General features: G+C 41.1%; 1 protein-coding gene across 4 annotated transcripts in view; it reads right to left on the bottom strand.

The window, feature by feature from the left end:
• Positions 1-15,863: 15,863 nt before the first annotated feature.
• The window catches only part of SLAIN2 (SLAIN motif family member 2), a 73,563-nt gene continuing 63,200 nt past the window's right edge, over positions 15,864-26,226 (bottom strand). For 2 of the 4 annotated variants that reach the window (XM_036271788.1, XM_036271808.1), the window contains exons 8-9: positions 20,072-20,390; positions 16,786-18,862 (exon numbers count right to left, since the gene is read on the bottom strand). In XM_036271788.1, coding sequence (XP_036127681.1) covers positions 18,796-18,862; positions 20,072-20,390 — 386 coding nt within the window. In that variant the 3' untranslated portion in view covers positions 16,786-18,795. Of the gene's footprint in view, positions 18,863-20,071; positions 20,391-26,226 lie in introns of those variants that run through there. The other 2 variants (XM_036271793.1, XM_036271802.1) reach the window with 2 other exon arrangements.

Raw genomic sequence — 26,226 nt, 5'->3', positions numbered from 1 at the left:
CTAAGGCAGAATGTACTAACCATTGTTATGCATCAAGTTGGGAGTTTGCTGAAGAAATGAAGTACGAGGTGCATCTGTCAGTATCTATACTTCCAGGGTCAAAGTCATTACCCAACTGGATGGAATTATGATTTGCTAATTGACATCAAGCTATTTTAAAGAGCTTAAATGATTATTTTTTTCAGACTTTTTTATTTGAAACTAATTAAAATATCTCTTGTTGATGTTTTCCTTAAAGTCTTTTGATTAAAATGAAGAAACATTCACCCTGGCTGGGTAGCTCAGTTGGTTCGAGTGTCATCCCGATGCACCAAGGTTGCAGGTTTGATCCTGGGTCAGGGCGCATACAAGAAGCAACCAATGAACGCATACATCAGCGGGACAACAAATCGATGTTTCTCTCTCACCATCTTCCTCTCTCTCTCGCTCAACTCAGTATGTTAAAAAAATTTATGAAAGTCACTTTGCTACTTAATAATGCCTGATGATGATAATGGTTTATTTTTATTTATTTATTTATTTATTTATTTATTTATTTATTTATTTATTTATTTTTTATCCTCACCAGAGGACATTTTTTTTTTTTTTTTGCATTTATCTTCAGATAGAGCGGGAGGGAAAGGGGGGAAAGAGAGAGAGAGAAACATCGATGTGAGAAAGACACATTGACTGGTTGCCACCCACTCAACCCCAATCGGGGCCCAGGACAAACTGCAACTGAGGTACATGCCCTTAGCGGGAACTGAACCTGGGTCCCTCTGGTCCGGGGGCCGACGCTCTAACCGCTGAGCCAAACCGGCCAGGGCAGATAGTGGTTTATTTTTAAATGAAGACTGATTTGATCTGTAAAAGCAGCATCAGAAATCGTGAGGTGATTCTGATCACCAACTTCAACAGGAGTGGGTGGCAGTTCTCTGACACTAGCTGGGTGTCCTACAGTTCAACTCAGTTCTGACACGATCTACCACAGGCTAAGGGCTCAGTCCTGCAAGTCTGCCCCACCCCACTCCAGACACCAATTGCCAACTGAAAGTCCAGGTTATCATCTGTGCTTCTGAATTACCAACTATTGATCAGAGGTTTCAACAATCTCCCACCCCCACCCTCGGGTTGGATTAATTTGCTAGAGTGGCTCACAAAACTCAGAGAAACCATTTACTTACTAGTTCACTGGCCTGTTACCAAAGGACGCCATGTAGGAACAGGCAGAGGGAGGAGAAGCACAGCAGGGCAAGGGGGAACGGTCAGGGGTCATGCCCTTTCCTAGTGGGACACTCTTCCCCAAGTCTGCACATGTTCATCAACCTGAAAACATTCTCCTTTGGGGTTTTTCTGGAGGCCTCATTACATAGGCATGATTGATTGTATCATTGGCCATTGGTGACTGAGTCAACCTCCAGCCCCTCTGCCCTCCCTGGAAATCAGGAGGTGGAACTAAAAATTTCAACCCTCTATTTCTGGTTGCTTCTTCTGACAACCAGCACCCATCCTTAGGTAGATCCAAAAGTCACTTCATTGACATAAAAGACATACATTATTCTCATCACTTAGGGGATTCCAAGGGTTTTAGGAGCTCTTTGCTAGAAAAGGGGCAAAGAGCAAATATATATATTTTTTATTATAAGTCACAATATCACAGTAGTCTTTTGGGGTCCCTATGATGTGGGCCCTGAGTGTTGACTCTGTCTCCTTTGCCACACGACGCTGGAGAACTCAAGGCTAAATGTTCAGCATTAGCAACATCCTGAGCACAAAGTGGCTTTGGAGCTCAGATACTTTCCCTTGATTCTAGGTTCAGGCTTCCCCCCCAAATTTAGCATGGCAGGTCCTGCTCTTTTCAATTCTTTACTTTTTTAATGTGACTTTAAAGAAATTTTATCTAACATTTTTCCTTTTAGAAAAAGGTTGGTCCTTATTATCCAGCCTACCGTTAATGGAAACCACACTGCTCTTTGTACCATCACCGCACACAGACCAAGCTTGCTACCTCCTTTGAATGCTCCGGTCGTCCAGCGCCGTAGTGGAGAAGCTCAGAGCTGCACGCCACATCTGGACTTCATCATTTCATCCAACTGGCAATCCATTTTCTGAAGTTGGCTCCCAGGTGCCCAAACCCCAACCATTAAAATAAACAAATCCAATTGTGAGCTGGCCTGCCAGGATGTTTTGGCAGGAAGATACCATGCAGGGCAGGGGTTCCCGGAGCGAGCGCTGCATCCTGAGATGGCCTGGAGCTCGCAGAGAAATGCGAAGGGCGAGGCAGACACGGAACCTGGGCTGTTCATTCCAGCAGGTGATTTTGCTGGAAGCAGAGGCAGTTAGAAGGAGCCGTAGATACCCAGTGAGAAGTTAGCTTACTCCAGCTGGAACTGGGGATACTGGTTTCAGTTCAAGCTAGGCTTAGGGGGCAGGAGACTTGAGTCTTCTTTGAGAAGGAAAAAGACTTGGTGGGAAGCAGGATGTAGCTGTGGTTAAGAGAGCAGAACCGGGGCCTGCAAGAAGTATTTGCTAATGCAGGGTGGAGTACTGGGGGCTCCTGGGGGAGTGTTTAGCAGCAGTGTTTTCAGAAGCAGAGGGCTGGAAATGAGGGACTGAGGGCTTGGTCGGCCGGATATGTTCATCTGTATTTCTGTTCTGGCAACTTTTCTCATCTGTCCATGACTTTTCCTCTCTGCTATTTCTGTTTCCTACCCACGTTTGTCTCCCTCTCTCTGCTTATCCAAGCTGTGGTATAGAAAGGTGAGTTTTGAGGGCAGACACTAGTAATTAGTGTGCTCTGGTACCTGCTGCTCAGAGAAGACGCACCTTTCTGCCGGGAGGTGGAGAACGCCACAGAATAAAGGAACATCTTCCTCAAGATGCACTTCTGTTTGGGAAAGTTGGGACACTAGCATTTTCTTTATTCAAATGATGCATGGACTTTGCAGTCCTCTACTGCCCACTTTCTCTACTTACCTTTCTCCAGGGGTCACTGCACAGCCAGGATTCAGTTACCAGGAACATGAACTAAACTCCCTGGTCTACATTTACAGCCTGGAAATCTTTCCTGGGCTCCAGGCTCTTACACATAATGTCCACCTCAAGCTTTACATGCCTAAAACTCAGCTCCATATTTTCTTCCCAAAGCATACATGTTCCTCTCCAGCATTCACTCATTCACTCACTCACTCTTTCGTTCATCCAGATACTTATTGGGCTCCAGGTACTGTATTCCACAAGGCACTATAAATGAATAATGAGCAAAATATATATGGTCCCTGCCTTCATGAAGCTTCCAGTCCAGTGAAGCATATTAACAAATAAAGAAGAAAATGTCCTAAACCCAAAGAATATACATTTCCAAGTTGAAAAGGCCCACTGAGAGCCTACAACAATTTGTAAAGAACTTAACCAAGAAAATAAATGTGATGAAATATAAAAACACTTGGGACCAAAGAAAAAGAAAAATATTTTTTTCCAGAAAGAAGAGGAAAAAGTCCATATTTAAAGGAACAGGAATAGACTGAGAGTAAGACTTTCGGTACCAACCCTAATGATTTGAAAGACCATAGAAGAAAGCCTTCAACATTCTGACAAATTATTATTTTCAAGGGAGAATGCCATATCCTTCAAAATATCAACTGTGCACGAACATATTCGCTTCTCCAGAGAAATAGAACCAAAAGGACATGCATTCATTATATAAAGAGACTTATTTTAAGGAACCAGCTCATGTTAATTATGAATGTTAGCGAGTCTAAAATCTGCAGGGTGGGCCAGAAGGCTGGAGACCCAAAGAAGAGCCAATATTGCAATTCTAGTTTGAATGTCATCTGCTGGCTCCTTCTTGCTTGGGGAAGGTCAGTCTTTTATTCCATCTAGACCTTCAACTGATTGAATAAGGCCCACCACATTAAGAAGGGCAATCTGCCTTACTCAAAATCCATCTACATATATAGAAATCTCGCCTGGCAGGTTGTAATCTCGCCTGGCTCAGGGGTTGAGTGTCAATCCATGCACCAAGAGGTCACTGGTTCAATACCAGTCAGGGCACATGCCCAAGTTGTGGGCCAAATCCCCAGTGGGGGGCATGCAGGAAGCGGCCTATCAATGTTCTCTCTCATTGATGTTTCTATCTCTCGCTCCCTCCCTCTCTCTCTACAATCAATAAAGAAAAAAACATTAATCTCACCCAAATACATTCACACAGAAACATCCAAAATAATTTTTTGGGCACTGTGGCCCAGCCAAGTTTACGCATAAAATTAACCATCACAGTGAGGGAAGACTAAAATATTTCCAAACATTCAAAGCTTCCAAAAGTTCACCTCTCATGTACCCTTTCCTGTGAGCCTCTTAGAAAACTTCAGCAAAACAAGGGAGTGACCTAAGAAAGCAAACCCCGGTCTAGGAAAAGGCTCCAGCACGGGCCAGTGTCAGGACAGCAGCGAAGCCGCAGGCGAGGCAAGCACCTGGGCGGGGGAGCCGCAGGCTGGCGGCCTCAGGGGAGGACACCAAAGGTAGATCCTCTGAGTTTTCTCATATTTTTGTCTCTGGGAATCTCTAGGGGATTCTACTAAGGGCACTTCCTGGGTTTCAATCCTGGCTTTACTCCTTGGTAGCTCACCGGTGTCGGGCAAGCTACACACCTCCAGTGCCCCACGTGTGACCTGGGGAAGACTGGTGGACGTTTTGCTGGGGGGATGGTGGATGGTCAGGATGAACGAGGTCATGTTGCTCAGCACCCCCAAATCTTAGTGGCTTAAAACCACAGAGGTGTTTTTCTCTCTCGCCCTGCGTGTCCCCCGGGTTGGCTGGGCGCCACGTTGTCTTCACGGAAGCAGGCGGGCTGAGGGCGGCTCCATCGGCTAGAACGACTGTTTTCTGCGGCAGAGGGAGGAAAAGTAAAGGCTTCTGTCCACAAACGTGACATGTCTGCTCCTGTTGCACTGGCTGAAGCGACAATGGCAGGGACATGGACTGTACCTTACACCAGGCGGAGGACCGGAGTGTTGAAGGCCCCTCGGGCCCACCACCGAGCCCGAGCCCTCCGCCGGGAAGGAGCCCGTGGCTCTGGAGAAGTGGAACCACCTGAAGGGGGACAGATGGGTCCTCAGGGAGGAAATAGGAGAGGCCAGAGGAAGGGAAGGGGGCCATGATCCAGGCACAGAGGGTGTGAATTTTGAGAGAGAGCCAGAGAGGAGAAATGAGAGTCCCCGTGAGAGTGGAAACGTCTCAGGACTCTGGCTGAGTGGTGTGCCCATGACATCTCCGAGAGGGACTCTGATCGCTCCTCAAGGAGTTCTAACAGATTGTTGCTATGTTTCTGTAGACGGAAAACCAGGGGAGGACAGGCCCCAAGGGAGCCCAAACGTGTGCTGTGAGTTAGCTCCGGAACCCAAGGAGCTTCTCGGTGCTTGGCCCTCAAAGCAGACGTCCCTGCACTCGCCCTGGGCTGCTCCTCCTTCACAGCCTCTGCTGCTGCGCCATCTTGGTAGGAGCCTGAGAAGCTGAGATACGTTTTTAAATATTTAAGTGTTTTAAATGCATCTAATCCTATTTTAATATATCTTCATATTCTTATAGCTCACTTAGCAAAGTCCTTCTTTCCAATATTCAATCTGTAAATATATTGTTTTTAAAGTATTTCCCGTGGTCATGGCCAGTTTGGCTCAGCGGTCAGAGCACTGGCCCGTGGACTGAAGGGTCATGGGTTTGATTCCAGCCAAGGGCACGTACCTCAGTTGCAGGTTCGATCCCTGGCTCTGGTTGAGGTAGTGCAGGAGGCAGCTAATAGATGTGTCTCTCTCATGTCGATGTTTCTCTCTTTCTCTCTCTCTCCCACCCTCCTTCCCACTGTATCTAAAAATCAATAGAAAAATACCCTCAGGTGAGAATTACAAAATAATAATAACAAAGTATATTCCATGGTTCAAAAAAATACCAATGAAAATTAGTTTCTGGTCTTACTATATATATATATTTTTTTATCCTCACCCGAGGACATTTTTCCCTTTTTTGTTCAGGTAGAGTGGGAGGGAGAGAGAGGAACAGAGAGAGAGAGAGAAACATCGACGTGAAAGGAACACATCGAGTGGCTGCCACCCGCACAACCGACCAGGGCCGGGGACAAACTGCAACCGAGGTACATGCCCTTAGCGGGAACCGAACCCAGCTCTCTCAGGACCGCAGGCCAATGCTCTAACCGCTGAGCCAAACCGGCCAGGGCCTGGTCTTACTATTTTTAAATAAACTTTTTTATTTTGGAATAGTTTAGACTTACAGAAAAGTTGCAAAGATAGTTAGCTCAGAGTTCCCACATACGCTATGCCCAGTTCCCCTATTGTTAACATTATACATAAATACAATATATTTGTCGAAATTAATGAACCAATATTAATACATTATTATTAAGTCCATACCTCATTCAGATTTCCTTAGTTTTTGCCTAATTTCTTTTTTCTGTCCCAGGATTCTGCCCAAGAAATGACATTAGATTTAGTCATCATGGTCTCCTCGTTCTGTTTTGATAAATATGAAGATCTCATAGTGATTCACTTGTACTGAAAATAAATTGAATTCAGAGCTAGTTGAGAGAGTTGGGATTTAAAACTCTCCAAGAAAAAACAAGATCTCCCCCTGGTGTTCAGAATAGAAAATAGCATCTTGACTTTCCACGGTAGTGCTGAGAAAGAACAAATCGTCCTAAAATTTTTAAATTTTGTAAATAATAGCAAAATCATAGTTTAAATATCATCAACAGAAAAAAAAAGACACAGTCACTTACTAAGAAAAACAACAACCTCAACAACAAACTGTTTTTGAAGAGGGAGGGAGCCTTGGGCCTGGCAGGTGTTCATGTTAAAAGCCTGTGGAGTGGGCCTGCTGGTATCTCCCCTGCAGGGCCTGATGCAGTGTCTCCTGCAGAGTAGATAATCAAAGCCTGAATGAGAAGTTTTCTGTGGGTTTGCATTCTTGACATTCATTAGTCAGGATTAACGAATCTAAAAGGCAGGGCATTCAATCCCCATGCATACTGTTATCCTAAATGGCTGTCTACTTCTCTGGTCTTGATTGGCTCTAGTTAGTACTTCTGCCTCTCCCTCCTCCTCCTAACCCAATGACTGAATATCAGATTTCTGGCTATTCAAACATTTGAACAAAGTGAAAAATCAGCATGTCAAAGAGGCCGGTGGAATAACAATCCCAAAGACAGATAAGCAAAAACTAGGCATCCACGTAGAAATATACATAGTTAAGAATTTAGAATTTACAGGCTATTCCTTTTTTTTTTTTAATCCTCACCAGAGGATATCACTGCACCCGTACGGGTGCCAGAGGACATCACTGCACCCGAGGTACGTGCCCTTAGCGGGAACTGAACCCGGGCCTCTCTGGTCTGTGGGCCAACGCTCTAACCGCTGAGCCAAACTGGCCAGGGCTTACAGGTTATTCTTATATGGAATGCCAATCATTTGATTCTTTGATTTGGGTCATCAGGAAAAAACCCAGCACATTTGTAAGGAGGGCTTCAACACTGGCTTTCCAGCAGTAGGATTGACAACTGGTAATGAGAAAAAAATATAGTCGTTAATTTTACTGATGAGTTTAAATCATCAAGTGACATTCACATCATAGTCAGCATCTTCTGTTTATGAGAGAATCAGAAAAACGTTTTTGTTAAAAATTACTAACAGTTACAAAAGGTTTTAGGAATTTAGCTAAGTTTTTATTAGAAAATTTATTTATTTGTGGCAGATGCTGCTAGTTGCTGATCCAACACCCATTCTCCCTTGTCTTCCGCTACCAGAATTTATTTATTGGGAAGGCAACGTACTCAGCTAAATATGTATCCCCTTTCCCAGCGTCCTTAACTAGTAGATGCCTTGTGACAGTTTTGGCCAATGACATGCAAGCAGAAATCTGCTTGGCCTCTCTTGTTTTGTTTGTTTTTTAAATCCTCACCTGAGGAAATGTTTTTTAAACTGATTTTAGAGAGAGAGGAAGGGGGAGAGAGACAGAAACATCAAAGTGAGAGGGAAACATCAATCTGTTGCCTCCAGTATGAAGTCCCGATTGGCATCAAACCCACAGCCTAAGTATGTGCCTTGACTGGGAAACAAACCTGCGAGCTTTTGGTGCATGGGACATCGCTCCAACCAATTGAGCCACCTGGTCAGGGCAGCTTTTGTTTTCTTGATACAAGGGAGCAGATATCCCTCCACTGCCCCTTTCCCCCTTATTCCTGCCTTAAGTAAAGATGTGATGGCTAGATCTGTAGCAGTCATATAGAACCATGAGGCAATAAGAATGCAGACAAAATTCAACTCTAAGGATGGTGGGGCATAAAGTTAGAAAGAGCCTGGATCTCTGAAATTATTGTTGAATACTGAACCAGCACCACCAATAGCCTAATTTGGACTTCTTGAATACTTATATACCACTGAAAATTAAGTTATGTTACTCCAAGTCCAGTATATACTGACCAATTAATATTACTCCTAAATATTATTTTTAGTATTAATAATTATAATAATTAATGTTACTGAGACCCAGGCACTATGTGAAGCTCCTTATATGCTTTGTCTCTTTTAATCTGCGCAGTAAATTCATGATATAGATCTTATGATCAAACCCCTTTGGTCAGGGGTAGAGGGAGATTCTGAAATTTAATGAAGTTAAATGACCTAATAAGGGTCACACAGCTACTAAGTGGTGGATCAAGGACTCAACACAGGCCTGACCCAAAGTGGTCTGCTCTGCCGTGCACTCAGGATCTCCTACGACAGTGCTGAGGATCACCATTTATGATTTTTGTACATACATTTCATCTTTAGGATGTAGTTTCTCTCTCTCTCTCTCTCTCTCTCTCTCTCTCTCTCTCTTTTAGTTTAATAGACATGTATCCCTTTGGTTGAACAACCCCTATACACAAGATGGATGGTTTAAGATTTTTGAGTGGAAAGGAACTTCAGTCTGCTACATATTTTCTGGAAATCATTTAGCTGAGCTTCTTAAGACCCCTGAAGAAAATAGTAGAAAAATTGGTTCCAGGAAACCAGCAATTAGATTTTGGAAACACACCACCAAGTCTTAAGTCAGCAAACCCAGAGCTGGAACCCGGGGCACTTCCTCTCCTGTGTTTCCTGCAGACTCACGCCGCCCTGGGAAGCAGACTCGTTACTGCAAGACAGGTGGACAGAACGGGTATGCTTTACCCTCAGGTGGGCACAACTGAAGACCTGGAGAGTTCGGGAATGCTAAAGATTTTGAGGGTAGTTTGATTAGGGATGAGAGAAATGACAGTAGTAGGCAATGACTGAACGAAGCAATGAAGTACTTTTATTTATTTATTTATTTATTTATTTATTTATTTATTTATTTATTTCTCACCCGAGGACATTTTTGCATTTATCTTTAGATAGAGTGGGAGGGAGAGAGGGGTAAGAGAGAGAGAGAAACATCGATGTGAGAGAGACACATCGAGTGGTTGCCATCCACATGACTCCAACCAGGGCCGGGGACAAATTGCAACCGAGGTACGTGCCCTTCGCGGGAACCGAACCAGGGTCTCTCTGGTCCGCAGGTTGACACTCTAACCCAGTGGTTCTCAACCTTCCTTTTTTTTTTTTTTATTTTATTTTTGTTACAGATGTTTCTCCTTTTTTACCCCATTGATACCCTCCTCCCCATCCCCCCGCCCCATCCCCGGCTTTGTTGTCCATGTCTATTGGTCATGCATACATGCATATAAGTTCTGTGGTTTATCTCCTCCCACCCTCCACCACCCCCTCTTCTGAGGGTTGTCAGTCTGTACCCTACTTCCATGTTTCTGGGTCTACCGTATTCCTCAGACTGTTATATTCATTATATTCCATATATAAGTGAGATCATGCAGTATTTATCTTTTTCTGCTTGGCTTGTTTTACTTAGGATAATACTTTCCAGGTCCCTCCATGTCGTCTCAAAGGATAAGAGATCTTTCTTTCTTATAGCTGCATAGTACTCTATTGTGTATATGCACCACTGTTTTTTTTATCCATTCGTCTACTGATGGACACTTGGGTTGTTTCCAGATCTTAGCTATTGTAACTAGTGCTGCTATGAACATGGGGGGTATATATATTCTTTCTGATTGGTGTTTCAGGCTTCTTAGGGTATATTCCTAGAAGCGGGATCACTGGGTCAAATGGAAGTTCAATTTTTAATTTTTGAGGTAACACCATATTGTTTTCCACAGTGGCTGCACCAGTCTGCATTCCCACCAGCAGTGCACTAGAGTCCCCTTTTCTCCACACCCTCACCAACACTTGTTTGATGATTTGTTGAAGGCGACCATTCTGACAGGTGTGAGGTGATACCTCATTGTTGTTTTAATTTGCATCTCTCTGATGATTAGTGATGTTGAGCATTTCTTCATATGTCTCTTGGCCATTTGTATGTCCTGTTTGGAGATGTGACTATTCAGCTCCTCAGCAAAATTTTTAATTGGGTTCTTTGTCTTCCTTTTGTTGAGTTGTATGAGTACTCTATATATTTTGGAAATTAACCCCTTATTTGTTGTATCATTGGCAATGATATTCTCCCATACAGTGGGTTGCCTTTCCATTTTGATGGTTGTGTCTTTTGCTGTGCAGAAGCTTTTGAGTTTGATGTAGTCCCATGTGTTCATTTTCTCCTTTGTTTCTGTTGCCTTAGGTGATGTATCAGTGAAAATTCTGCTGCATATGATGTCCAAAATTTTGTTGCCTACATTTTCTTCTAGAATTTTTATGGATTCACGGGTCACATTTAAGTCTTTTATCCATTTCGAGTTTATTTTTGTGTATGGTGTAAGTTGATGGTCTAGTTTCATTTTTTTGCAGGTACTTGTCCAATTTTCCCAACACCATTTATTAAAGAGGCTGTCTTTACTCCACTGTATGCTCTTGCCACCTTTGTCAAACATTAACTGAGCATATTGCCCTGGGTCTATTTCTGGGTTCTCTAGTCTGTTCCACTGGTCTATATGCCTGTTCTTGTGCCAGTACCAAGCTGTTTTGATTACAGTAGCTTTGTAGTATAACCTGATATCTGATATTGTGATCCCACCTACTTCGTCCTTCTTTTTCAAAATTGCTGTGGCTATTCGGGGTCTTTTTTGGTTCCATATGAACTTTTGAAGTATTTGTTCTAGTTCTGTGAAATATGTCAACCTTCCTAATGCCGCAACCCTTTAATACAATTTCTCATGTTGTATGCGGGCGGATCCACCTGGAGATGGACAGAGGAGCAGTGTCTCGGTTCCCTAGACCATTGGAAATATGTTTTCCAATGGTTTTAGGCGACCCATGTGAAAGGGTCGTTCAACCCCCAAAGGGGTCGCGACCCACAGGTTGAGAACCGCTGGGCTAGAAGGTTCATCATAATGGTTACAAATTAACACAACAAACCCTAAGGCTAATAATTCCCTTCTCATTTACCTATGTTCAACTTCCATCGGTTTCAATGTACACCAGTGTAATCAGCATGACTACTTTGCATGAAATTTAATATTCAACAGATCCCATGGAGTCATGGCATTGAACCAGGATCCTCCACCTTTTATGTAAATAGTCAATGGTACTGTGGACACCAAGCCAACTTTGTTCAGTTAACCAGGATTTGTTTTATTTGTAAGCGAACCCTCTTGCAACAGGATTATTCAAATCTCCTAAAAATGGCAGCGTTCCTGTCAACTTTTCTCCTTTCAGAAGCAGCAGTTATGAGAGAGAAAATACCTGCCCCCCAATGTTCTCTAGCCTCCAGGAGCTCCGTTTTTCCTGGTCTAGGGTTTTCCATTCATAGATACTTCAGTTTCCTCTGGTTTAACGTGTCAGGAGCCGCGGGCAGCCCTGCCGGGGGCCCTCTCCCGGCTCAGGCCAGGGGGAAATGGGGTGCTCAGCTCTGCACGGGTCTCCTCTGCAGGTCTGACTCTTCCCCAATCTGCCTGCTTTGTTGACTTCTGTGTTCTCAGGTAGTTTCCTTTTGCATTTGTCCAACATTTTTAGTTGTGAGTGGGAGAGAAAGGCTTTTGGGGGCTTACTCCACCCGACTATGCCTACAGTCCCCGGCTGCGTTATGCATGAGACCCAAGCTGGAAACAACCCAACCGTCCAACGTGCCAATGGACAAAGTGGTATATCCATACGATGGCATACAATAGGGCAATGAGAACCAACCTCACATTTCTGTTGTTTAGTGCTGGCGTCTGAGAAAAAACCCCGTTTTTAGTTTTTAATCAAAATAAATTAGGCAGAGAAAAACTGCAGAGTGCATGGCTCCATTTACACAAAGTTCAAGAGGAAGCAACACTAAATTATAACATTAGGATAGCTGTTCTTTGAAGAGGAAGGTCACAGTGATTGGATTAGCGGGTGGCATTGGAGAGCTTCTGGGTGCTCCAAGTCTTCCTGGCCTACATACATGCTGGGGACACATGCAGTCACTTAATGGTAATTCGTGAGCTGAACATCCGTGCATATTTCCTGTGCATATTTTATGAATCAATTAAAAAAATTTGTTTTGAAAAAGAACTTTCTTCTGGAGGCAAATGACAGAATCTTAGCTTAAATCGACCTGCATACTAAGAGGAATCTATAGTAAGGATACTGAGGTGCTTCACGGAATTCAAGGACCAGAATGATGCTGGGCCTTATGAACAACAGAGCCCAGGGCTCTAATACCATCAGAACCTTTTCACTACAAATATTTCCTCCAGGAAAATATGACCATGGACAAGAAACAACCGTTTTGCATAACGTGCGCTGAGACACTTGTGGTGTGCGCCTGATGTGTTCGCCCACTTCCCGGTGACAGCTGCACTTCCAGGGAACACGGTCTTAACCTCATCCACCCGCAAGGTTTTCACACGAGCTACGTGGTTTTAAGACTCCAATCGCTTTGCCACAGTCCATTAGTGCAGTAATGGTGCCCGACCTGTGCAGGGGACCTCGAGCTTTAGCTCTTGTGACCAGTGTTCTGGTTTTGAGCCAACAATCCTGGGGTGGGGTGTAGAAATGCGCATTTTAACAGCCTGTCAGGAGATTCTGAAGTTTGAGGACTCTACACCATCTCAACCATTTGGTTGTACATCCAAATAGTTATTTCTCCAAAGGTGTTTTGTTTTAAAACTGAAATTGTATTCAATCAATACTGTTATTATATGGAGAACTTTGACAATATAGGTTTGGTAAAGTTTTGGAATTAATATTTGTATATCTCACTTGTATGTGGAACCTAATGAACAAAATAAACTGGTGAACAAAACATCCAGAGACAGGAACGTATGGGACAGACTGACGAATCTCAGAGGGAAGGGGTGGGAAGAGACTAACCAAAGAACATGCCTGCAAGTGTGCACAACCCACAGTCAACCGTGCAGTGAAGGCTGGGGGGCGGGAGCAGTGTGGAGGGGGTCAATGGGGGAATGGCGGGACATCTGTAATACTTTCAACAATATAGATAAGTTTAAAAAAATATTTGTATACTTTCCCTGAAACTGACTTTTTTCCCAGCAGCAGAATACAACTATAAATGATGACAGTTGTGACATTGGAGTTAATCAAAAGTTACACTTTCACTCATGACTGATTCCTGATTTCATTAAAAAAAAAAAGACAATCTCTTCAATTTTTTTTTATCCTCACCCGAGGACATTTTTTTCATTTTTTGTTCAGATAGAGTGGGAGGGAGAGGAACATCGATGTGAAAGGAACACATTGAGTGACTGCCACCCGCGGGGCCGGGGACAAACTGCAACCGAGGTACGCACCCTTAGCGGGAACTGAACCTGGGTCTCTCTGGACCACAGGCCAATACTCTAACCGTTGAGCCAAACCGACCAGGGCACAATCTCCTCAAATTTAAGTGGTTAATTACCCATGGAATTAAGTGCTTTTCCTTCATTATAATTTACTATATTTCTCTAGTTTTCTGTAATAAACATACTTTTTTACAGGATAAAGCTTATCGATATTATAAAGATACAAACAAGCCCTGGCTGGTTTGGCTCAGCAGTTGGAGCATAGGCCTACGGACCAGAGTCCCGGGTTCGGTTCCCGCTAGGGGGCATGTACCAAAAAATAAATAAATAAAATCAATAAAGATACAAACAATATGTATGATTTCCTTTTAAATCAAGGAGAATCTGCAATCAGAACCGAGAACTGTGCCAAGCTTTCGGTAGTGGTTAATGCACACCTCTGTTCAAAGCTAACTCATGTCAGCATCGTAAGCGTGTACTGGCCTGTTCCTATCACTCAGTCCTGATTAAATAAACAAAAGGCCAACTATGAAGCTTTCAGAGGCAACCCGAGGAAGGACCAGCTGGCCTGGTACTCCTCTAAACGAATTTGTCCTCTAAGCGACTTTGTTAGTTTGTAGAACTTAGATAATAGAATGAATAGCAGGATGGATGTGTGCTGGCCCAGTTCACCCAGTTCCCTTTCGCCTCAGCTCCCTCCCACCTCCGTTCCCTCCCTCATCACTAACCACCTCCGCTTCTGTACTTGCTTGCTTGCTCTCCCCCAAGGCCAACAAGAAATGCCAGCTACAGAAGTTTGTAACAAACCCCCTATAAAATAAAAAAATCAGCTGAAAGTTGGGGCTGATCTCCGAGAACTGGGGATCAGTCGCCGGCCGCCTTTGCTCTTTATTTGGCTCTGGTGGTCTCTGGGTTCTCTCGCGCCACAACAAGTGGAAAATATTTTCTCATCTTAAACAGGAAACTATTTACCCTTCCACTTAATATTTTATAACCATGTTAGGGCAGCACTTAAATTTTATTTATTTCTAGATGAAGGATCCCCAGGTGAAATGCAGGACCATTTTCTCCTTTATATTTTGAGTTGTTTTTCTTTTTTTAAAGCAATGTATCTCTATTACTTTCAAAATCATAAGACATAAAGCTTTATTTCCCCCCTTCTTTTAAAAAAGGAAACATTGAAGTTACCCAGTGCAGATAAAGAACTGGCTTGAAACTGGCATCACCTAGCATGGCTCTAACCAGGCTGTAGGAAGCAGGCCAATGAGTGACATCCGTTCCGTTCTCACACTAGTACCCGGAAGGCCATCTCGTTTAGTCTCCTTGGACTTACACATTGGATCATTCAAGATGCAAAATGCATTAGGGGTTGCTGAGTGGGCTTCATGCTCACATGGACGTCCTGTTCACCAGCGCCCTCCAAGTAGTGTCTAGCATTTATTCTGCCTTTGTAATTCAAAGCTGAACTTGGACACGCAAATACTTCACAGGAACTCCGCAGGGTTTCCTGTTGCATTGGCCATTCACTGACTTGCGGGTATTTTGACACTTAATTTTAAATGGTTCTTGAAAGTTTTTAAGTTGACGTGGGAGAAAAATTAAACACGCAGGGTCATTTCTCTAACATAAAGGACAGTAAAAACTTCCAAAAGGAATGTGGGAACCAATGAACTAGTGTACAATTCTTGATTTTCCCCATTCATCCACGAGAGAAAAGATGCACAAGACCACTAAACAAACATTCATATTTGCTGTGGAAATGTATTCATCTTCCCTGTTGGAAACCCATGAAGTTGGCATTTTGCTTGTTTCACATATGCTATCTTTTTCTAACGAGACACCACACAGCAGGTGACAAAGTTCCAGGAACATACCAATTTTGAGTAAACTATAAATTTACTCCAAGTAACCCACACATGAAATAACCAGGACGGAGAAAATATAACATGATACACACCAACCTCATAAATATATGATTTGAGTTTGTGTGTTTGAAAATATAACTGAGAGATTTATTAAAACCAACTGTACGCAAATGGCGGCGAGTGGTGGGGGCGACGGGAGGGGGGAATCTCAACATACCCAGAAATTAATAAAACACTTGAAAAACAAATATAAATTTAATAATAAACATTATGGTCAGGCTGTTTATTAAGGAGGCAACCACACATACAAGTTCGGCTATAGAAATGTTTGCAAATCAAAGTTCATGGGATCTCAAAGGACCATGCGTAATGTCAAAAACTGATGCCTGTACATTCAATAAAAAGTTAATTTAAATATACACAGTCTAGATCACTCTAGAGTTATACAAATATCTGGGGACATATGTATCTAATTTCCTTTGAAAAAAACTTTTTTTATAAAAGTGATGTACTGAGATAACAATTTTAAAAAGTATCTGACAATTATGAATGGTCCCCAGTTTTACAAAATGTGATTTTTCAAGGTATGAAAACTGAAAAAAGTCAACTCTTCAGAGAGTACTTTATATTACAAACAAGTTTTGTAGAAAAATGATTCAGCAAATGCTTGAATTAAGAATATTTATATTTTTTCCAATTCTTTACACTTTTATTAACACACAAAAAAATAACATTCAAACACCAAGAAAATTAAATAACTTCAGAAGCAGAGCTCATAGCTTTCTGCTTACATAAAAGTGACAAATCTGGGTTGTTGGCACACAAAAAAAATTATCAACATTCATAAAACCCTAACTACTATATATCAAACATAAGTTAAAATCATAGGCACTAGTTTATCAAATCCACATTTCTCCTGTAAGACTAACCACAGTAATCCTTGGATTTTCCCCAAATAGAAAAATTGGCAATACACAAAGGTTTTCTAGTAAAAAGGCAATTTTTCTCTTTAGGAGACCAAAAGTCAATAGTCTGTGGTAGTACAACAGCAGGTAAAATAATGCTTTACCCAACTCAAATCCAAATACATTTTTAACAAGTGATGAAATATTTTAATTAAAAAAAAATAGACATTTTTTTTTTTTTTCTGATGCAGCCTTTTAAAAACAAAGTTAAATAACCTGAATACTCCTTTGGAAACCGATAATCTAACTTAAAAATGTAATGGGTGTTTCATAATAGTTAAAATTCCTCTTAATTATTAGATTGCAGCATATATATATATATACCTTTTGCAATGTTGCTCTGAAAACTGAGACCTATTTTGTTTTCTGTATGTGTGGTTTTAAAGAGACAGTGGGCTTGTTCTTTTACTTAGATTTTTACATGGGATTTCCCCCCACACACCCGAAGCAAATCTTCTCTTCTCTAAAAAGCAACATTTTTTAGTTCATCATTATGTGGAATTCTGGTGCCATCTTTCCTGACCCACCCACACTACCCTCAAATTCAATGACAATATTTCTTGCATTATATGCCGAAATACATTAGCACTGGCGGTGTAAATCTGCAGCTGCTTGTGCTAACGGAATGACTCCCTACCAGTAAATTAATCCAGACTACCATGGTGTCAGTCACGGCAGAACAGGGGTCTCTCAACATGTCAACCTCAATGCTATCCTGAATATCAAGCTTCCCATTTCTCAATTTCTTTTGCCAACTTACAGAATGTCTTTGACTAACAGGAAATAAACTTATGTTCAAAGCTCTAAAATCCTTTAGGTGACTTGATTGCCAATATTTCAGAGCTGTTCAAATCAAATACTTAAACATAGACCTCTCACCATGAAAAATGAGGAGTGAGCTGTAGAAAGACATTTTAGTTTGGTAAAAGTCTAAAAAAACTGAAATAAGTGATTCCCAGGGTATACACAGGGCCCATTACAGAGCTAGTATTTAAGGGTTAGAGTCACATGTACTGGGTTTTATTTGTTACAAAAAATGCAAAAATTGATGTAAGGCAGAATCAAAGTCAAAAGGGACAGTATTTTCAAAGGACATTTTATACAGTTACTCAGTCTAAAGTGGATCAACTTAGGTAGGATTCAGCAGGCTACTCTCCTACCACATGATAGACCGTTGTGTCATTTAAAAGCGACAGTACAACTGTCATTTCCAGAGATTTTATAAGTTAAGTGCATAGATTTTCTCCCTCTCTCTCACTGTATGGTTTTGTTCCAGGTTGTAAGCACTGAGGTGGTGTTATTTATATCAAGAATAAAGACACATGCTACTTGCTCTTTCCCATCGTGGAAACCTGCGAATAGAAATAAGATCTCTTAGTTCTGTGACAGAAAACAGCATGTGGAGAAGCTGGCTTCAACAGCAAAGGCGAACTTTCCTGAGCCAGGAGCTATGAAGTGTGGAAAGATTGTACAACTGACACATAGCCCTTTGGCAGTCACAACAAACACAGAGGCCGATGTGCCAATGCGATGGTGGATGCACTGTCCCACTACCTGGCGGTGCTGACTTGTGAGCTACGTCCAAAACTTAACACAGCATGACATTTTTGTCTTTCTAATGGATCTGCAAAAATATTTACAGAATTCTCCCAAATTTAGGTATCATGTTTTAAATCTCTAGCCCAGGGTTTTTCCATCTCAGTCTAGTTTCTTGGGAATACTAGTGAAACACCAGTGAAACAGCTTGGATAACTAATCAGAATATTACACAAAGATTTATTGATACCATTTTTACAGTAAATTAGGTTGAACGTGAAGTTTTGGATAGCGTGAATTTACCATTTTCTTGTGCACAAAGGTACTCTCTCGTTTACAAATGGGCATTTTCTCTTTGGCATCCATTAGTTTTTTTGCCCAGATAATGGCCTCTGTCAAATATTAAAAAATCAACTCAGTTTCTGTTAAACAAAACTAAAAGTGATTCCATGGAGAGTGATTGTATGATTACCAAACACATCTGATGTTAAATGTCATTAAAGTGCTGCTTGGTCGTCTCTGTCGGTTTGTGCTAATCAAGACAGAGAGGGCTGGGACTTCACAAATCCCAAGAGTCTTATGTGAACAGTCTGCACATCAAGTGGTGTGGCAGCCTGGTGAAGGGGTGTCCATGAAGCTGGCACTTCTGCATTCTTCCCTTTGCTGGTCAATAACAGCCGTCTTTCCAACTGTCATCTTTCATGCTACCGTAGGTTTTAGGAGCTGGCAAGGATCTGAAATAAAGCAATCTTGTAAAGTAGTCTGCAAGGCTTAAATAAAACATGACCATACTATCTCCCACTCAGGGTAAATCACTCTGCAGGTGGATCACAGTCCAATAGGCCTTTTCAGGGACCAATGAGATCAAAGCTCTAAACAGCCATTTGCACAACCATCCCCACACTCAGCATTTCCACAATGTATACAGTAGTTCTACTGGGCATCAGGTGACTTTATTAACCTCTGTTTGTTAACATAGCTAGTAGAGTAAAAGAAAGGAAAAGAGTGTCTCATCTTTTCCAACCACATGGATTACCAACTCTAATTTCAATATTCTTCTCTGGAAATAGGAGTAACAACAGTACCTCTACGTTTCATGTTGTAAAAAATAAGATACATGTCAGTTATTTCGCTAGTGCACAGCGAAACACTATTGTACTCTACTACGGAATTCAGAAGTGTATTATGTCTATCTTAGAATAAAAAAGTAGGGGCAGTTTAAATGCTTATGGAATGAACACTTTTTTTTTTACATGCAAATACATATTTAACATTTAGTTTTGTTTGACACCTAAATCTACTGATGGTGGTAACACATTCCTGAAAGGCAGATGAAGATTACAGGTGCATAGTCCCAACCGGGCTGGGCTGAGAATCACCTGAAGATTAAACAAACAAACAAACAGCATACCTACAGCTTTTGGGCTTCATACCTGATCAGCTCTTTGGCAGTAAAGTTTAGGCCTCCATGTTTATACAAATTCCACATAAGATTCTGAATTGTAGCAAGTTTGAAAATCAGCCTCCTAGATTATACTCAGATGTGGTAGCTAGAAATTTTAACTTAAATCTCACTTGAGGATATAATATGCCTTTACTATCTTTATTGAACATTATTATATTCAAAATGAACAAATATCACAACCAAATTGAGTGGTTCTAATTATTTTTTCTAAGTGGCTCTAATTATATTTTTCTAGATCTCGGAGATGCTTAATCATGTTAGGTATCTGGGCAAATTTAATCTGAACCAAAGTGGTATAATATCCTAATGTCCCAAGTAAGGTTTTTTTTTAAAACAACAAAGAAATGTTTTATTCAAGTTGTACTAAGACTAGTGAGAACCCAATTAGGACTCTCTATGTTCACTATCAAATGCAAAGATGAGTGTAATTCCACTTTCCTACGCTCAAGAATGTTGAAACAGAGCATCTGCCACTTACCTGCGGACAGGCTGTGCAAGTTTGCTGCGAGGCACTGGTATACCCCCAGCAGAAGGGGCACTGGGTCTGGGCAAGCCGCTTCTCATCACGGTTGTCCCTGCAGGTCTGGTTAGAGTAGTGCTGTTGATATTGCTGGGAGGATTTGCAGGGACTGTGTTCTGAACCATTGGAGGCCCAGGTGAGGAGGTGGTCTGTGTGAGCTGTGTTGTTTCTTGGCTACCAGGAGAACCAGAGCCATGGTTACTAAATGCTTTTACTGGTTGCCGAAGAGCCAAAGGAGATGGCGCTGCAGGGGAGCGGAATTTGCCTGGAGAAGGTACTGCAGAATGGCAAAGAAAAATCAATGTTTTCAGTGGAAACCAAGTGAAACCACTTCTTTATATAACACTTATGACTGGGCACCAGTACACCTATAGTCACAAAAACTCACTCTATAGAAATGCAAGAAATAAAGATTATTTCTGAGCTGATAAAAAAAAAAAACACAAAAAACTGGTAAGCCCTAAATAACCAAGTCCTTACTCAAAAAAGGTTACCAGAATGTTGACTAGAATTTGAAATACACTTTCCCCTCATAGAAACATTCATGAAAACTTTTAAAAAAATGTTTTTATTGGTTTGAGAAAGACAGAGAGGGAGAGAGAAAAATATTGATGACAGAGAAACATTAATTGGCTGCCTCCTGCATGCTCTGTACTGGGGATCAAGCCTGAAAATGGACATGTGCCCTGATTGGGAATTGAACCTGTGACCTCTCAGTGCATGGGATGACACTCAATCATCTGACCCACACCAGCCAGGGCCACTCATGTAAACTTGTATCAAGCATCTGTTGTGTGTATCTCCAAGCCCCGTATCACCTACAATGCAACTTAAAATTTAGAAGCTAAACATTATTAAAAAGAAACAAAAACTGCTTCTATTGTTGTGTTTCACTAAGTAGGAAAGTTATAAAACCACGGGCATATCATGTTATGTGATTTTTTGGGAATATCTATTCTATTAAGTAGTTAGAACACTTTTCTATTAAAACAAATATTGATATATGAAAGAATAAAATGTATAATTTGCAGTAATCTTAAAGTTAAATTAGCTCAAATAAATCTTATTACTATGGTGGTCCTGTAGCACTGTAAGCTCAGCTCTCCTGGGGGACACATTCATCTTCCCTGTTTATTCTGTTTGAATAAATGACCTCTCAGAAGGCATCGGTCTTAGTTTCTTCAGATGGCCATGGATGGCTACACATAATGTAAATTAAAGATATTATCTTAACATGCTTTACCTAACCAAAAAACTCTCAAGTGGGGTTCAGAGAGAAAAGGGGGGAAAGGGAGAAATGAATCGCAGGCAGATAGAGGTCACCCTATTCTCTCTCAACCTCCATTAGTTTGGGGAGGATATGAGTGAAGGAAAAGCTTAGGCCAGGGACTTGGTTTGAAAACTGTAGAAATGGAACATTCCACAGAACTTCATCCTTCTCACTTATAATCCACCTAAAGGATACAAACAAGAGCAAGGTCTACCACAGTAGTGAGGAAAGAGGAAAGTGGATGAGTCTGGCCACGCCTTTCATCTGGTGTATGGGTGAAAGAAGAGAGATGAGCCTTAGCTTCAAAACTCCAAAATAGGGAAATTCATCTCCTACCCTCCTTTCAATAAAGTTTTTTGAACATAGCCTTCCTCCTTCCTGCCTTCTGTTTGACTAGAGTTCCAAACGTCAGCGCCTCTGTACTGAACACATACTAGGCCCCAGCACTTGATGTGCTCAGATGACCTTTACTTAGCTCCAAAAACTTAAGTTTGATTCTCAAACTTGACTGTGTATCTAGTTTGGAATGGAACTTGAGTATTTATTTGAAAACCAGCATAGAAGCTTTCTGCCATGATGGCAGAACTGGGAAGGGGCTTAACCCCCTGCTGTAAACACCTATAGAACTGGACAAGATATAGAAAACAGATTTCAAACACTGGACAACAGGCAGTTCAAGACTGTAACTCCTGAGAGAAGGAAAGTAACGTGGTGCGCCCTGTGAGTACCCTGTTTTTTTTGGGGGGGGGCGGCGAATTCTGGAGACACTTTTTGGACTGCAGAGCAGATCGCAGTTGTCCTGCTGGGTGGAGAAGACAAAAACTGGAACTGGAGGGCAGAGTACCTCGGAGGAGGGCTGCTCCCAAAGACTGCATAACTCAGCTTAGGCTCTGCCGGAGCCGGGGCTAGACGCTGAGCTGTGCATGTACTGAGTAACGCGCCATGAGCCTGAGCAGAGGACTGGACAGCTTCCAGAGCTCACGGAGGAGTAGAAAACATGGGCGTTTCAACCAGTTAGAGAATCCTTGCTGAACATCCAGGGCAATCAGGAGACGCTCCAAAAAAAAGTAGCCATGCCTTGGCCAGTTTTGCTCAGTGGTTAGAGCGTCGGCCCACAGACCGGAGAGAGTCCTGGGTTCGGTTCCCGTTAGGGGCATGTGCCTTGGTTGTGGTTTGTCCCCGGCCCCAGTTGGGGTTGTGTGGGTGGCAGCCAGTCGATATGTCTCTCTCACATCGATGTTTCTCTCTCTCTCTCTTCCCCCGTCTCTCCCTCCTACTCTTTCTGAAGATAAATGCAAAAAATGCCCTCGGGTGAGGATAAAAAAAAAAGTAGCCATAATTTTAAATCTACTCTAACAAAACTTAAAAACAAGCTTCTAAAGCAAGGGTTAACAAATTGTCAGCCATGGGAAAGCCAACTATTTTTGTAAGTGAACTTTTATTAGAACATGGCAACATCCATGTGTTTATATATTGTCCATGGCTGCTTTCCAGCTACAAGAGCACAGATGAGTAGTTACAAGGAGAGACCAGATAACTCACAGTCCTAAGATATTTATTATCTGATCCTTTAAGAAAATGTTTGGTGCCCTGGCCGGTTTGGCTCAGCCGTAGAGCGTCAGCCCACGGACCAAAGAGTCGTGGGTTTGATTCCCATCAAGGGCATGCACCTAGGTTGTGGTTCGTCCCCGGCCCTGGTAGGGGTTGTGCAGGAGGCAACCAGTTGATGTGTCCCTCTCATGTGTCTCTCTCTCCCTCCCCCACACTCTATCTGAAAATAAATAGAAAAATATCCTCGGGTGAGAATTAAAAAAATAATAAAATGTTTGCTGATCCATAAATAACTGCTTGTCAAAACAAAGTCCAACACTATTTGAAAAAAGATAAAATCCAGCACAGAACATGAAACTTCATAATGTCCACTATCCAATAAAAAATTAGTAGATATATGGAACAGAAAAATGATAACCAAACCAAGATAAAAATTAGTCAACAGAAAACAGATCAAGAAGTTATAGGATTACTAAATTAGCTGGCAATAACTTTAAGAGAACCAATATATATGCTTAAGGACATAAAGAAAAATATAAACATAATGAGGTGAGAAATAAAGGATTTTTAAAAGAAAGAGAACTTTTAAAGATGAAAATTTATGATATATGCAAAATGCTAAGTTCACTGGATAGGAATTAATAGTTTAAATGCGTAGAAGAAGCACCTGAAGACATAACAGTAAGAATTATCCAAACTAAAAAGCATATAGAGATTACAGCCTTATAAATACTGGAAAAATCTGAGTATCTTATTCAAATCTTATCTTAAAAGTAAACATTGTAAAAGCATCTTTCCCTTTGGAAAAATTTCTGATCATCATTTTAACTATTAATAGTTATTCCAGGAAAATGGTTATCTCCTAAAAATTTTTTAAAATGTGAATCTCAGACTTCCACTTGGGAAAATGGGAACAGATGAATGTTTCCCTGTTTCTCCCACTAAGTATAATTTAAAACTGTGGGCATTAAGTATAAAACAGACGTAAGAGGGATCTGAAAGGTAGAGAAAAGAAAGATTACCTAAGGACCTTGTAACCTGAGGGATAACATGGCAATGAGTTCCCAAGGGTTTCTTTTTGCCTCCTATATCCCAGATTGGAGCTGCAGAAACTGGTAACTTGGAAATGCCCTTGGGTATGACCGACCAAACAAGTCTGCTTTCTCTAAACAAAAAACTAGGAAGGAAAACTTTCAGATAACAACTGTTCTACTCCAGCCAAACACCACAGAAAACCATGACCCTACTCCCATCCACACCAGCAAAAGCCAGGGGGAAGCCCAGACTTATATCTTTATATGGTTTAACAAGGCACCACAAAACCCTCTCCAGGGAAGGGTTAGAGAAGACAGTAATGAGGTAATCTTCCCCCTCCCCTTGGGTTGATGTCAGGAGGCCTACTGGAGAGTCAGGACTTTCATGATTGCTTAGTGGAAACAAAACTACCCCTACCATAGTGTGGGTGAAGGCACTGTGGGGAGGAGGAACTATAATCTTTGCCCAGATAGTCCCTCCGCCTTGGTTGTCAACAGTGACTGAGTAGAGAACCTGGGCTTCTATTGTCACCATCAGTAGTGAAATGCCTCTGCCCTCCATCCACTAAATGCCTGAGTAGAATCAGAAAATGGCATATAAAAAAGAAGGCTTAAATAAGATCCAAAATATCATAACATAATACAAAAATGTCCAGATTACAGTAACAAAGAACTCATCATACGAAGGACCAGAAAGATCTGAAATGGAATAAAAGAAGATAACCCATACATGTTAACACCATAATGGCAGAGATGATAGAATTATCTGACAAAGATTTTAAAGTAATCATCATAAAATTGCTTAAATAACTAATTCTGAACACTTGAAATAAAAAGAGAAAGTCTTAGCAAAAAATACATGTAAAAAAGAAATAAAAATTTTAAAATAGAAAAAAAAAATATATATATATATATAAATAAACTCAATGGATGGGCTCAACAATAAAATGGAGAGAACAGAAGAAAGAATCAGTAAACTGCAAGACACAGAACAAAAGAAATTACCCAACCTGAACAACTGCAAGAAAATGAACTATAAAACAACAATAAAAACAGAGTTTTGGGTGATTATAACAAAACACTTTAACATTTGCATATCATTGGAGTATTGGAAGAAAAAGAGAAAGAGAGGTCAAAAAGTATGTTGAAAATGACTAAAAATTTTCCACATGTGCAAAAGACATAAACCCACATATTCAAGAAGCTTAGAAAACACCAAAAGATAAATCCAAAAAAATCCATGCCAAATCACACCATAATCAAACTTCTGAAACTAAAGACAAGAAATCAGAGAGAGAAATAATATCTAATCTATAAGGGGAAAGGAAGGGATTTAGTATCATATCCCACAGAAGAGAGAAGAAATTACCACAGTATTTTTCAAGAGCTGAAACAAAAGAAATGTCAACCCAGAATTCTAGACCAAGAGAAAATACCCAATAAGAATTAAGGGAAAATCAAGACATTCTCATACAAACAACAACAACAAAAACCCAAGAGAATTTGTGGCCGGTAGACCTATCCCAAGAATGAAATGATTAAAAGGAACCCTGGAATATCAAAAAGTAAGACCAGGGTAAGCAAAAATATGGGCAAACACAATAGGCTTTTCTTCTCCTTGAGTTTTCAAAATTATATGTAAAGGTTGAAGAAAAAAATTATAACAATGACATGGTTGAAAATGTATGTAGCCTGGCCGGTGTGGCTCAGTGGACTGAGTGTATGAACTGAGATGTCCCAGTTCGATTCCCACTCAGGGAACATGCCTGGATTACAGGCTCTATCCCCAGTAGGGGGTATGCAGGAGGCAGCCATCGATGTTTCTCTCTCACATTGATGTTTCTATCCCTCTCCCCCTTCTTCTCTCTCTAAAAAATCAGTGAAAAAAAAAACATAAAAAGAAAATGGATGTAGAGAAAATATTTAAGACAGTTATAAGTGGGGCAATGTAAAGGGACATGAAGAGAGGTAAGGTTTATATACTTGAACTGGTAAAATGATGACACCAACAGACTATGATATCTACATATATACATATATGGTAAGTTATATATACATAGTATAATGTAATGCAACAACTACAATGACTGTGCAAATACACTAAAAAACCACTATACATAAGTCAAAATGAATTCCAAAGAATGTTCAAATAACCTACAGGAAGGTAGGAAATAAAAAATAGAGAAATATAAAACAGAAAAAAAAAACCCCAACAAAACCAAACAGAAAACAAATAACATGATAGATCTAAGCATATC

Source organism: Molossus molossus, unplaced genomic scaffold (genome assembly GCF_014108415.1).
Source record: "Molossus molossus isolate mMolMol1 unplaced genomic scaffold, mMolMol1.p scaffold_m16_p_1, whole genome shotgun sequence".
NCBI classification, from domain to species: Eukaryota; Metazoa; Chordata; class Mammalia; order Chiroptera; family Molossidae; genus Molossus; species Molossus molossus.
The sequence above is the reverse complement of the archived record's forward strand: the minus strand, read 5'-3'. Positions and strand labels throughout refer to the sequence as shown.